Here is a 14,393-nt window from a genome sequence, read left to right as displayed (position 1 = left end):
ACGATTAACACGTGGAGGGGGTCCACATAACAAATGGAATGCAGGGAATCTTATAATACCGAAAACGACCACCTGCAACGGTGGCGGGCAAACATTCACTGCTTCATACGACAGTTCAAATTAGTGGCCTACATTGCTGTACGGAACAAAACCCAGTTGTAGGCATTGTACAAGTAAAAAGTAAGTAACTTACGACGGAATGAGACAATGTTGGCAACAGAGGTCCCTACAAAAACTCCGCTAAATGTCCTACCTACATTAATACATATGTATATATATATATAGGTATATCTACAATACTTACTAATATTGCTCGCATGCATGCGTGAACCACAGGAACATCCCAAACAAACTTCCTCAAACCATTTCCTAAGGCTTCCCCCAACAGAACGCACTGAAAATCTCCTTACCTCAATCAACCTTCTTTACTAGAGTTCAATTCGACGCTGTAGAGCTTGCTTGGCCTTCAGACTGTGGAGCGGGAGGGCTCAGACACTTTGTCGCTTCGGATTTCTATCCGGGCATTGGAACACCTGGCAATGGCTGCAAAGAGTCTGCGTCATCATCGCACCCGTAGAAATCATCGCAGAAATTCCAGAGCAATGAGCTCGAAGTAGGGCAATCCGAGACATAACCGTAAGGGCAAGGGTCCTTTTGGGCAACTCCTACAGGGTGAGAAGGTTCAAGGCTGACAGTAGGATCGGAGGATTCCTTCGAATCACCTTCTCCCGTTTCAGTAGCGGTGTTGTCAAGAGAAGCGGAGTCAGAGTCGACCGGTTGGGCAAAGAGCTTGCACAGATCGTCCCACCTACCCTCATAAGCATTCACATAGCATTTCCCGATACGCGATTCCTGCCAATATAAAGCGATATAGGACAAACAACTCAAGTGCAAAAATGAAATGGTTGCCAGCAATATACTGAAAAGTAAACATATACGTGATGTATATATAAACGAAGATCACCTTGCAAAACTCCTTCCAGGTTGAGTCCTGCGCCGTAATGAACCGGAGCCTGGTGTTGCAGATTACATCACGCCTCGCAATCAACCTGCGAAACACATCATGCCTCTCCCGTAGAAATTTAACCACGTATTTTCCCCACCTGATATCAATCTTCATACCGTGATGTTTATGGACAGCTTGCAACGCATCAGTTATCGCGACGGTGTTCTCATGGTCAAGGTGAAAACGGCCTCTATTCGCATGGTGCAGGAGTTTAGTAATGAACATGGACTCCATGTCCTTTGTCCATTTTGAACAGTAGAATATGTAACGCTGATAATAGAACCCATCAGGCCACATCATTTGGTATTTACATAAAAAGGCTGGTGGGGGGTGTACAAAAGTAGAAAAGGCAAGTTGCAAATCGGGATTGGAGGTTGTAGTCCTATTTATAGACAATGTTGGGGAATAATGCATTCATGTCATGGCCAATGGATGGAGAGGACTGTGCAGAAGTAAGTGTGCACAGTGGGAGAAACCCCCCACTGAATATTCCATCATGTCGCGTGTAATTAATCGCACAGTGTGGCAGTGGTGTAGTGCCTAACAAGCATTAGTGGTAAATGCAGTTGCAACTGGTAGCTAAACTAGTGCAGGCCGCCAGCAATTTGAACATTTCTCATGAAATTTATTAACACCTGCAGCTACATAGTTAATCCTAAAAGTGACTGCACCATAGATGAAGTAGTTGGTGGATGGGTAGTTGGAAGCTTTAATTGCAGCAGAATAGTTAAATGAGAAACGTTGGAATATTCGGCATGGATGGAGAAAATATAAGTTGACATGTTGTAATAAATAGCATGATTAGTGCTGCACACTTCACCATATAATGAATTTCCCGAATCGAAGTGCCAAAGTCAAGCGTTAGTAATGTGCAGTGTACACATTAAGCCGAAGTTATATATAGGAACGATGACAAACATAAAAGTGGTTAGAGGATGTGGAATCTCATGCATATATAGTGGGGAAGGCAAAGTTTAAAATTGACGAAACCGTATGAATGGCGAGAACTTACTTGTACACGGCAGGGCATGGTTTCAGATAAATTGCAAAAACTAAAGGGTGGATGAACTGCCTCGGCTATGACAAAGTGATACAAAAGAGGAGTGAATAAGATATGTTAGATGTTGAACGCAATAAAGATAAAAAATAGCCAAACAATATGTGAGATGAGCACATAATTCATTAATCTACGAGGGCGCGTCTCCTCCGTTTGTAGGCGAGCATTGAAGCGTTTCATCTGGGTCGTACTCGGAGATGCGATTCAAGAGTCCAGGGATTATCTCTTTTGACCTGCGGCACATAGGGGGATCCACCCATTGGAACGTGCTGCAGTACTGACCCTGATTAGAAAGACTTGAACGTAAGGCACATATATAGAGGTATTACATTATAGATGGGCACCAATGCAGAAATCCTGTATTAATGTTCATTATAGCATTAACGGGACGTCAAGTGATCACTGTATGCGAATGATTAATTTCGTAATGAAAGAACATACCTAGTCACCAGGGCAACCGCGAAACCGGCGTCCCAGATTCAGTCTAGTCCACGATGTGCATAACATAACATCCCTACCACAACGGCAAAAACGAACAACAGATTCAGTTGACGAGTAATGCGACGGGATTTTCAGTTACCAAGGAGATGAGCTCGTCATTGGAAAAATTGGGTAGGACGGCATTAACAGAAGGAAGGTAGACAAGGAGCTTGGAATCTTTGGTAAAATCCAACTTATTGAAACTATCAAGAAGAAAAGAAGAATGAAAAATGCAATCTCATGATTCAAGAAAGCAAGTTTCAGTCTGCGTATTTCATACCTCCAAACAAATACATACATTTGTCTATATAGAAGGAGGAAGAAGCAGTTAATGAAGTTGCTGTTTCACTAATTAAGTCGCAGACATACGAGTGCGACTATCAACTAAAGAACAAAAAATAAAATACAGCTTATGTAAAGAAGCGTTCTTTCACTAGTGTCATTTCTAAATAATAACACTTCTAGCATCCTTAGTCTCCTGTCTGTTCTTCATCATTGTGCAGATCAATCTGCTGATGTGCTGTTCTTGGATGGCTATTACAGCCATTCTCATCATCCCCCCCCCTCAAGCTGAATGGTCTGTGAAATTTACAAGACCCAGCTTGCCAAGCAAAGTGTGGAACACAGGTCCAATTAATGGTTTGGTGAAGAAATCAGCCAATTGATCTTTAGAACGAACATGCGTTGGAGAAATAAAACCTGACTTATAGTGATCCCGTACCAAATGGCAATCGATATCTAGGTGTTTAGTACGTTCATGAAAGACTGGATTACTGATGATGTGTAAGGCAGCTTTATTGTCACAATAAAATGGTATAGGGCGATGGACATGAACACCCAAATCCTTTAATAAAGCTGCTCTCAATACCAATTCACATGCAGAAGAGCCCATGGCTCTGTATTCTACCTCCGCTCTAGATCTAGAAACAGTATTTTGTTTCTTCGTTTTCCGCGATATCAAGGATTTTCCAAGAAATATGCAGTATCCCATAAGTGATCTACCAGTATCAGGACAAAAGGCCTAATCGGCATCACAATATGCAGTGAGATTGGAAGTGGCTGCAGCAGGGAAGAAAAGTCCTTTATGAGGAGTCCACTTTAAGTACCTTGCTACATGAGTTGCTGCAGCCCAATGACTTTGACAGGGAATTTGAAGGAATTGGCTGAGTTGTTGAACCACATGTGAAATGTCAGGCCTTGAAAAGTTTAGATACAAAAGTCTCCCAACAAGTCTTCGATAGATAGCTAGCTGAGGTAAAGTTTGATCTGAGGATGATTGCAGCTTGATTCCAGGAGGCAAAGGTGTATTGGTGGCTCAGGCCTCTGGCTTCAGGTCCTTGATGATATCCTGTATGTATTTATGTATGTGAGAGTGATTCCTTCACTAGAACGTGCAATTTCCAGTCCAAGGAAATATCTAGCAGGTCCCTGGTCCTTGACGGTAAACAAGTGATCAAGATATTGTTTTACCTCAGTGATTAAAATTGAGGAGGTTTCTGCAAGTAAAACATCGTCAACATAGACCAATAAAGCAAGAACGCCTTGAGGAGAAGACTTAGTAAACAAACAATAATAGTTCTTGGATTGACTGAAACCAAAAGTTTCCAGCCTTGAGGTGAATTCGCAATTCCATTGTCTGGATGCTTGCTTTAATCCATACAAAGACCTTTTGAGCTTGCACACGTCCTGAAGGCATTGTGTATCCCTTAGGAGGTTCCATATACAGTTCTTCATCCAAATAGCCATGAACAAATGCGTTGTTGATGTCCAATTGATGCAACTCCCATCCTACAAAAGCTGCTAAAGCAATAAAAACTCTGACAGTAACCACTTTGGCCACTGGTGAAAAACTTTTATAGTAGTCAATCCCTTCTACTTGATTGTATCCCTTAGCCACTAGCCTAGCTTTATATCTATCTAGGGAACCATCTGACTTAAACTTCAATTTGAATATCCATCTAGAGCCAATTGCCTTTTATTAGAAGGTAAGGGTGTTATCTCCCATGTTTGGTTATCTTCCAATGCCTTTAATTCTGAATTCATGGCCTCTATCTATTCTGGATGTAAAAGATGCTTCCTCATATGAATGTGGTTCCTGAAATGATGAAATGGATGCAACAAAAAGCTATTGTATGTAAGAGATATGTGAGAGACAATAACATGATTATCAGAATCTGTAAAATTGCATATAAAATCTGACATCCAGGTAGGCTTCAATGTAATTCTATTGGATTTTCTAAGTTCAGGAACAAACAAGGTATTATCATGAGTATTAATAGTATCTTTATTACTCAAGATATTAATCTCAATATCATCTTCACTTAAAGGCAGAGGTATTTGATAATTGTTGAGATTTTCATATTCAGTGCTGCAGGGAAATTCCTTTTCATGGAAATAACATCTCTGCTAACCAAAACAACTTGTTTCTCTATGTCAAAGAGATTATAACCCTTTTGTCCAGGTGCATACCCAAGGAATACACATTTTATGGTTCTTGGGTCAAATTTTGATTTATAAGGTTGAGTATTTGTTGCATAACAAAGGCACCCAAAAGTCTTCATGTTGGAATAATTAACATGCCTTTTATGCAATCTCTCATAAGGAGTTTGCCACTGTAAAACAACTGAGGGTAGTCAATTTATAATATAGGTGGCAGTAAGGATAGCCTCAGTCCAAAGAAAAGGAGGAAGTGAGGCTTGAAACATTAAAGCTCTTGCCATTTGCAAGAGATGTTTGTGTTTTCTTTCTACTCTGCCGTTTTGTTGTGGTGTATAAATGCATGTTTTCTGGTGTATGATTCCTTCATTTTTGAAGAAATATTGACATTCTTTACCAAGAAACTCATTGCCATTGTCAGTTCTTACGATCTTAATCCTTTTACTAAATTGAGTATACACCTTTTTCTGGGAAAAAAAAAAAAGAGAGTAATGATGCAGTGTTGGATTTATGTTTCATTGGTACTTCTACTGTAGTAATCTACTGTTGTTATCATATACGTACAATTTGATAGTGATGGCTGGTTATAAGGTCCCCATAAGTCAATATGAACAAGATCAAAGATTTCAAAGGAATTTGTTTCACTAGGGGTAAAAGGCAATCTGTGTTGCTTTGCTAAAGGGCAAATGTCACAAGTATTTTTGTCATGTCCATTAACAGATATAGGAATGTGTGAGATTAAAGTTCCTGAGGAATGGCCTAGTCTCCTATGCCATACATTGAAGTCATTAGAGACTGAAAAACGGTAGGGATATTCTAGTTCCTTTTCGAAGGATTTAATCGTTTTTGCTGAAAAAGATGTTGAATCAAGAATATAAAGCCTCCCTATGGCTCTTCCTATTGCAAGATTTGCCTTAATCTTGAGGTCCTGCAAGATGCAATAGGTGTCAGAAAAGGTAAAGAAAACAGAATGGTCACTGCACATCTTGTTCACAGACAACAGATTATGTTTCAAGCTTGGAACATATAAAAATGATGTAATCTTTAGATCTTTAGATAAAGTTATGTTTCCAATTCCTTTATTCAATTGCTTAGAGCCATCTGCTAGAAAAATATATGATTCAATAGTTGGTTTTAAAGTAGAATAAAAAAGAATTCCATCCTTACACATATGATTAGAGGCTCCACTATCCACAATCCAGACATTCTTATTTGAGGATATTCCAGAATAGTTTGACAAGAGATTACCTGAGCACTGATCAAATGGATCCTGAATAAGATTGTTTTCTGCCATTAACTTCTGGAATTCAGACCTCTTCATATCAGAAATGGTCCTTTTGTTGATCATTTCTGTAGTTGCATCTGCTGTATGTTTTCCATCTTAAGTGGTATTGAATGCCTGATTGTTGCTTTCCTTTATTTTTCTTTCTTTCCACAAGAGTTTTGTACCACTCAGGGTACCAATGTATCTCAAAACATGTGGCCTTAAGATGGCCAGTTTTGCCACATTCTTGGCATATCATATTTTGTTTTTTACTAGCTGTTTTCTTTCTTTGAATATTTCTTGGGATGAAATTTGTGTTTCTTTTGTTTTCTTTGACTTGCATTGCCATATTTTGAATTGTATTGGCATTTTCTGCGTTAACCTCTCGTTGTTTCTCAACCCTTAAGACCATCGAATAGGCTTTACTAACACTTGGCAATGATTCTATCAACAGAATTTGGTTTCTAACATGATTTAGACTATCATGCAATCCCATCAAGAATTGTATAAGTTGTGTTGCATGATTAAAATCTGCACATTCCTTAGAAGCTTTACAGTCACACTGTGGCAATGGATTAAGACACACAAGCTCATCCCACAGTCTTTTTAATCTGGCATAATAAACAGAAACAGATTGGTTTCCTTGATTTATGGATGCTATTTCTCTTTGAACTTGATAGATCATAGGGCCATTACTTTCACCAAAATGTCCCTCTAATTTAGTCCAAAGTTCTCTAGCTGATTTCGTGTAAATGAAACTTTTTGCAATATCTTTAGAAATTGAATTAAGAATCCAAGATGTAACTAAGCAATCATTTCTTATCCATTGCTCATAATCCTCAGAGTTTTCTTGAGGTTTCTGGCTCTCGCCATTGATGTAACTCATCTTCATTTTGGCGCCAATGCAATACGAACCGCTCTGCTCCGGGAAAGATAATTCTTTCCATTTAGGGGTGAAGACACCAGAGACATCCATGGATTTTCAGTCATCTGGATTCTGATGATACCAGCCTCATCAGTGTTTTTCTTAATTTTACTCATCTCGTTTCTTGCTCTGTTATGTAGCTAATTCAGCTCTGGATTTTCAAGAAATGGAAAAGGATTCTATGTGAATGGAGAACCATCAAAGTGGCTCTGGTACCATGTCAAGAAGAAAAGAAGAATGGAAAATGCAATCTCATGATTCAAGAAAGCAAGTTTCAGTCTGTGTATTTCATACCTCCAAACAGATACATACATTCGTTTATATAGAAGAAAGAAGCAGCAGTTAATAAACTGCCTCCGAATGGCTAGTAGAGCAACAGTAATGAAGTTGTTGTTTCACTAATTAAGTCGCAGACATACAAGTGCGACTATCAACTAAGAACAAAAAATAATACACAGCTTATGTAAAGAAGCGTTCTTTCACTAAAGAAAGTGTTAGTGTCATTCTAAATAATAACAGCAACTTCTAGCATCCTTAGTCTCCTGTCTGTTCTTCATCATCGTGCACATCAATCTGCTGTTGTGCTGTTCTTGGATGGCTATTACAGCCATTCTCATCAGAAACCTTTGGCTAAACTTCATACTACCAACCCCCCCCCCCCCCATTTTAATAAAATTCAATGCGAAACCCCCTAGTGGGCATGTTTTTTTGCATCTTTGGACCTTTGTTTTTAGAATTTTCAGAAAAATGCCCCTTGTTATGTATACATATAATAGACTTGGTCAAATTGACATGTTTTAAGCTTGTTTTGGATGTTTTTTTGATTTTCTCATTTTCATATCTCCTAAAAAAAATAATTTTTTTCCTAGATATATTTATTTAAAAAAATATAAAATTATTATAAATTATTTAAATTTTTATAATTTAAATTAAAAACTTAAATTAAAATCACAGTACAAAGAATAATATACTAAACTCACTTTTCAAATTTATATATATATATATATATATACGAAAAAAATGTTAATTAATTATAAAATACATACAATATTTTTTGGTAAGTAGCTAAATTTCATTAAATAAATAAAAGAGCACATGTAGCCTGCTAAGTCCATGCTATTCCCTAAAGCCTGTAAACTACAAAAGCCTGTAAAGGCTCCCTCAACTCTACACTAAAAGTTTGCATTCTAACTTGGGTCAAATTCAATTTAGCGACACTATCCACTTCCATCGTTATCCCGAAAAATGCCTCATATTTTGTTCTTGCCAAATATGATAAACAGAACGATGCAAGAGTAGCTCGAGCAGCGTTAACAAGATGATTACCACATCACTGTTTGCTTGACCATTCCAAGCCTAGATGTCACTGCTAATGCGACCACAATACCTTGACCTTATGCCGTAGCATGGACCAATAACATCAAGAAAAACTACAGTTGAAGAAGAGGTGTTCATGCATCTCGAGCACTTGTGAATCACACAGAATGCATGTTTGATCCGCTAGCATGAGCTAAGGTTGATCCAATGCAGCCAACTTCCTTTGAATAGCCAACCATAACATAAAAACATGGCAAAATTTCACTTTTGGTCCCACTAAATAGGGTCATTCTCACTTTTGGTCCCGCGCTTTAGGTGCTCAACACTTGTAGTCCCAAAACCCTAATTTTTTAACACTTTTAGTCCCACATCATTAAAAACTGACGGAAACGCGTGTCACGTGCCGTTAGTCAGTTGGTATGGTCATGTTGGTCAACGGCAAAATATCACTTTTGGTCCCACTAGATAGCGTTATTCTCACTTTTGGTCTCACGCTTTACGTGTTCAACACTTGTAGTCCCAAAATTCTAGGGCCCGTTTGGTTGTGTTTTCATTTTCATTTTCAGTTTCCAACATTTGGAAATAGGTAGAAATGCTTTATTGGTTTTTGTGCGAAAACTGATAATATATTTGGATTAGTTATTTCCAAATGTAGGTATATAGGTGTGAGAATGTTGAATATATGTATATGTATTTTTGATGTGACAGAAATTGGTTATAAGGGTTGACCAAATTGATTGAACATTTGTGTCTTTTTCTATTCATATTTATGTATAGATATATACATACATATTGTGAATGCCAAATAAAAATATGAAGAATATACTTTAGTCAATACTTTATTTAAATAAGTTAGGTCTAAATTAAATAAATAATTTAATATGACCAAGACATCAACAATATAATTCTGTTTATATTTTCAATTTCAATTAAAATATTTTTTTTGATTTTATATATATCAATAAAATAGTATTTTATATTAAGGTGCAATATAAATTTTTTAACACCTTTAGACCCACTCCGTTAAAAACTGACAGAAACGGCATGTGACAAGTCACGTGCCATTAGTCATAGGGGTGGCAGATGAGTCGAGCCGGCTCGACTTTGAGCTCGAGCTCATGTTTACTTGTTCACCGCTCGCGAGCTGGTGAATTTTTTTTTATATATTTTTTTTAATTTTTTTTATATATTTAATATTTGATCAGTTTTATAATCTAAAGTGATCGTATATTATAATTATTAATCAATATCATACATTTTATTTTGTACAATAATAAATTATGATACTTTTATTTATATATTTAATCTTTATACAAAAATAAATCTAATCAACAACTTAGCAAATTATAATATTTTTTATAATTAAAATTATTATTTAATATGATATATAGAACTTTATGTTATATTTTAATATATATTTGTATTACGTTAATATTTTTTAAATTGACAAGTAATTCACTTATGATTCTTTATTATTTATAAATTTATGTCAAAATTTAGTAATTCTTATAAATTAATCTAAAAATCATAATAATAATAATAAAATAATAATAATAACAAAAATAATAATAATGATGATAATGATGGTTGAATAATTCTAATTATTATTTTTATTAGATATATAATGAGATTAAAAAGTTTAATCAATAATTACGATATCTTAAAATTTGGGTACCTGATTCATACAAAATTTAAATGTATACAAGATTATGTCTATTAGATCATATCAGACGGTATGATTTAAAATCACATGGCCTGATTCAACGATACACCGTCTTAAATGATTACTCTTATGTTTTGATATCAGATGATTTGGGTGTGTTTTTAGCATCTTGTTTAATTTTTTTTCTTGGGTTTGGGTGTGTTTTCAGGGGACAATGATTTGTTTATTTCTTGTTGTTGTTGTTTGGTTTTATAAAAGAGTTGTAATGTTGTATGGAAGACCATTATCGATTAGCAAAATATCTGAAGAATTTTGTATGTAATGTTGTAAAATTCCTCTCCTTCCCACCTCTATTCTTCTGCAATTTCTGGAACAAAATCGAGCTCGAGCTCGAGCTCGAGAAAGCAAGCTCGAGTTCGAGCTCAAAAATAATGTATCGAGCTCGAGCTCAAACAAAGATCCCTCTCACACTCAGTTTCTTTTTCCTTCCCAGCCTCATTCATGGCAGCTCTTAGGCCTCTCTGTCTCTCTGCATTTTTCCATGCAAATGGTATTTGACTGAGAAGTTGCAAGATTTGGTCCAGAGGATGACTCAATGAACACAGTTCAAACAAAGAACCCTCTCACACTCAGTTTCTTTTTCCTTCCCAGCCTCATTCATGGCGGCTCTTAGGCCTCTCTGTCTCTCTGCATTTGCATTCTTCTCACTCTCACTCACTCTGCTTCAGATGTTGAGTTGCTTTTGACGAAGATTAAGCTTTCACTGCAAGGAACCGCCGAGAACTTGCCGTTGTTGTCCTGGAATGCCTCAGTCCCACTCTCCATTAGAGTTTTGGGACTACAAGTGTTGAAAACATAAAGCGTGGGACCAAAAGTGAGAATGACCATATCTAGTGGGACCAAAAGTGATATTTTGCCGTTGACCAACATGTACCATACCAGTTGACTAACGGCACGTGACAAGTCACGTGCTGTTTCCGTCAGTTTTTAATGGCGCAGGACAAAAATTGTTAAAAAATTAAGGTTTTGGGACTACAAGTGTTGAGCACCTAAAGCGCGGGACCAAAAGTGAGAATGACCCTACTTAGTGGGACCAAAAGTGAAATTTTGCCTAAAAACATTCATGTGGATCTTAAATGGACCTTGAAGTAGCGAGAACCAGAAAGCATTGGCCAGAGGCTGCTGAAATATGGTGATGGTTGAAGCTGCATTAAAACAACCAGAACCTAGATGCCACCTGATAATATCCATTCCACTTTGGATTGGAGGGAGCTCATATCACAACTCCACAAACTCTCGCAACAGAACAACAAGGCACTGCAATCTATCCTCACGGATGGCCGCTGAAAGCAGGGCATCATGGGAAAGGCTTGAAACACGTAGCCCTCTCGGAATCTGCAAAAGAAAAACCATGATCGGGTGCCAAGAATCATGCTAAAGTTAGAAAATCTCGCCATCCCCAATGTGAAATTGCAGTGTTGACAACAAGTTGTTACGAAGTTTAATCATCTTCCTCCAACTCCACGATCCCCTATTGAACTAATAGTCCATAGAGACATCTGCTTAATTTTGTAGTGTTTGATCTATTGAACCTAGATGGATTGTCGACTATCCATTAGCACATCCTAAAGGTGTCTATATATGAGTGTTCTGTTAGTAGTTGTTGCTAACTGAACCCCAAATCCCCCTCCACCATTGGGCAGCAAACTTGCTTCCGAGGCACTTTAGCAATATATCATGTGGCAACTCCTGCCCAAAGGAATCTGCGCGATCGCTACTCAATGCCCTTCAAAACACCTTTAGGGAGGACAAATGTCGAGGACCAATAGATTTTATACGCCCCAAAGACAAACACAATAAGTTGAAGACAACCTGCAAAAGAAGCTATTTTGACATCCAAGCCGCAATCTCATATAAATTTTCTCAAGTAGATGTTACATTGAGAAATTGTAAGCTGCAAAGAAGTTAGCAGGACCCCCAAAATACTTAGGTATAGTTGGCCCTCCAGAAAACCCACTTATGCCGCTAGAGTATGAGCCTCAATAGCCGCCACTTTACAGAATATGATGGAGCTTTTTGCTGAGTTAGTATGCAATCCATAACACAGAGCAAACTCTTCAACTCTCGTTTTGATCGTCATTAGAGACTGAGGAGTAGCCGTGGAAAAGAATAACACATCATTTGCAAAAATCAACATAAATAAGCCGATTTCCTAGCACTTCCCGTGGAACTGAAATTGCGGGTTAGAGTTAATATGTTACTTGATAGTGGCATGAAGCACCTCCATGACCAACATAAAAGGTAAGAGGAAACAAGATTCCCTTACCCAACTTCCCTAGCCTCTTTGAAAAATCCCTAAGGTTGGCGATTGAACAAAATAGAGTATGAAGCAATAGTGACACATTGCTTAATCCATGCTATGAACTTTGAGGGAAATCCAAAAATCGACAATGTAACTAATAAAAAAATCCCAATCCTTGGTGGTAGCTGATTCTGATTATAGCCGCGAAGGAGTTCTTGTGCTAGCAACACATTATCACTAATCCTCTTGCCAATGATAAATGCATTCTAGCTACTTTCGACTAAATCATCAAGAATACCCTTAAGCCTATTAGACAAAACTTTGAGATAAGTTTATAGAGAACATTGCAGAAAACGATTGGCCTAAAGTATGATGCAATGGTAGGGTTTCTGTACCTTCGGCACCAACAGAAGGAATATCGAATTCAATTGTTTAACTAAATAAGAAGTGGTGAAAAACTGTTGAATGGCAGTGGTCATCTCTGGACCCAGAATTGTGTTTGAATAGGTGACCAAAAAAATTGGTCAATATGGTAAGAACATATTGTGTTTTGTTGTGCTTATCACTAATATTGAACGGAGTTTCAATATCACATCAAAATAGACCGAAAGGTTAAACTTGTGGAGTTGGGCTGCACATAAGTTTGGCTGCTGGGAAACCAACTTCTAAGGGTTGGTCTGAAATGTTCTCAATCAAGGACATCGAGACAGGGTATCGAGGGTCCTATAGAGACTTGCACCAAGTACTGCAACTGTGTTTCCTCGGTAGGAGACGTAGGTCGTCTGTGCAGTTTTAGTGGGTTAGTTGACAAGTTAGACGATTGACTGAACTTACTCGGGGGAATCGTCATATAGAAACCTTGAGGGCTTGGTCGGTATGACTAGAATTCCTGATTCCAATAGTAAGAGATTAGTCCTCAGACTTGAGGAATTATGTTAGTCACGTGCATACGAAAACTGTATCTTGGATATGGAGAGCGGTGGTCGTATCTTGAGGCATGGTCATTATAAGCCTTATCAGTGCGGCCGAAGTATGTAGCAAGGACAATGGATTACAAGATAGAATTTGTCACCTGTCAGTATTGTGATAGAAGTGTCTCCTATACGCTCTAAGACCCATTTATGCCCTCAGAATCTATGGCCACAGTAACTGAATAAATGAGGTAGGCTTCTCGGTTCAACCAATATGGTAAACGAGGGCTCGAGTTATAAGTGTAGATGCCTATTCAAGAATGGGAACCGCCCTAATTACATGCTCTAAACTAAGGCTAGGAGATGGCCAATTGAAGGACCTTACTCGTATCATTCGAAGACTAGATATTCGCGACACTATTCACCTAGTCTCTAGTGCCATGGACTATTGCTAGATGACCACCCATGGTAACAGGCTATTTTTGATTATGGAAGAATCAGAAATAATTAATTTAATTTAATTTAATTAATTGTGTTAGTCACACACGCCGAAGTCATTATAGCGAGCGGTGGTCGTATCGTAAGCATGATCATTATAAACCTTATCCAGTACAATTGGAGTATGTAGCAAGAATGGTGGATTCCAAGATAGAATTTGTCACCTATCAGTATTGTGACAGAAGTGTCTCCTATAAGCTCAATATCTATGGCCTTGATCTTAGTGATTGAAGAAAAGTCGAGAAGGTCGAACACGTTAATTTAATAATGGTTGATTGATTTCTAGCTCTTTTGTGGTTGTTTCTAGCACGAGAAAAGCACACCCTCCTAGTGGGAGCATGGATATCTTTGGAGGATCTCTACATAGAGATCTAGATTTGAGGAAGGGAGTCAACGCTTGAAACATGTTCAAGAAATCAACAAAGGTAACGTTGTTGATTTTATTTTACTCGTTCTTTTCTTGTAATTCATGGCCTTTACAATTGGATTATTTTTAATACACTGAACGCTTGAGAAAGATCAAGGGTACACCAC

At 37.7% G+C, this 14,393-nt stretch overlaps 1 protein-coding gene across 1 annotated transcript; it reads right to left on the bottom strand.

Moving 5' to 3' along the window:
- Positions 1-241: 241 nt before the first annotated feature.
- Positions 242-1,270, bottom strand: LOC148786883 (uncharacterized). The gene is made up of 2 exons (XM_088885497.1): positions 965-1,270; positions 242-852 (listed from the first exon to the last, which is right to left on the bottom strand). Exons 1-2 carry the CDS (start codon positions 1,238-1,240, stop codon positions 514-516), a joined length of 615 nt encoding a protein of 204 aa, XP_088741623.1. The 5' UTR covers positions 1,241-1,270; the 3' UTR covers positions 242-513.
- Positions 1,271-14,393: the final 13,123 nt, after the last annotated feature.

Source organism: Sesamum indicum, linkage group LG9, assembly GCF_026168435.1.
Source record: "Sesamum indicum cultivar Baizhima isolate 11 linkage group LG9, ASM2616843v1, whole genome shotgun sequence".
Taxonomy (NCBI): Eukaryota; Viridiplantae; Streptophyta; class Magnoliopsida; order Lamiales; family Pedaliaceae; genus Sesamum; species Sesamum indicum.
Note: the sequence above shows the minus strand (reverse complement) of the source record. Positions and strands in the feature narration are given on the sequence as shown.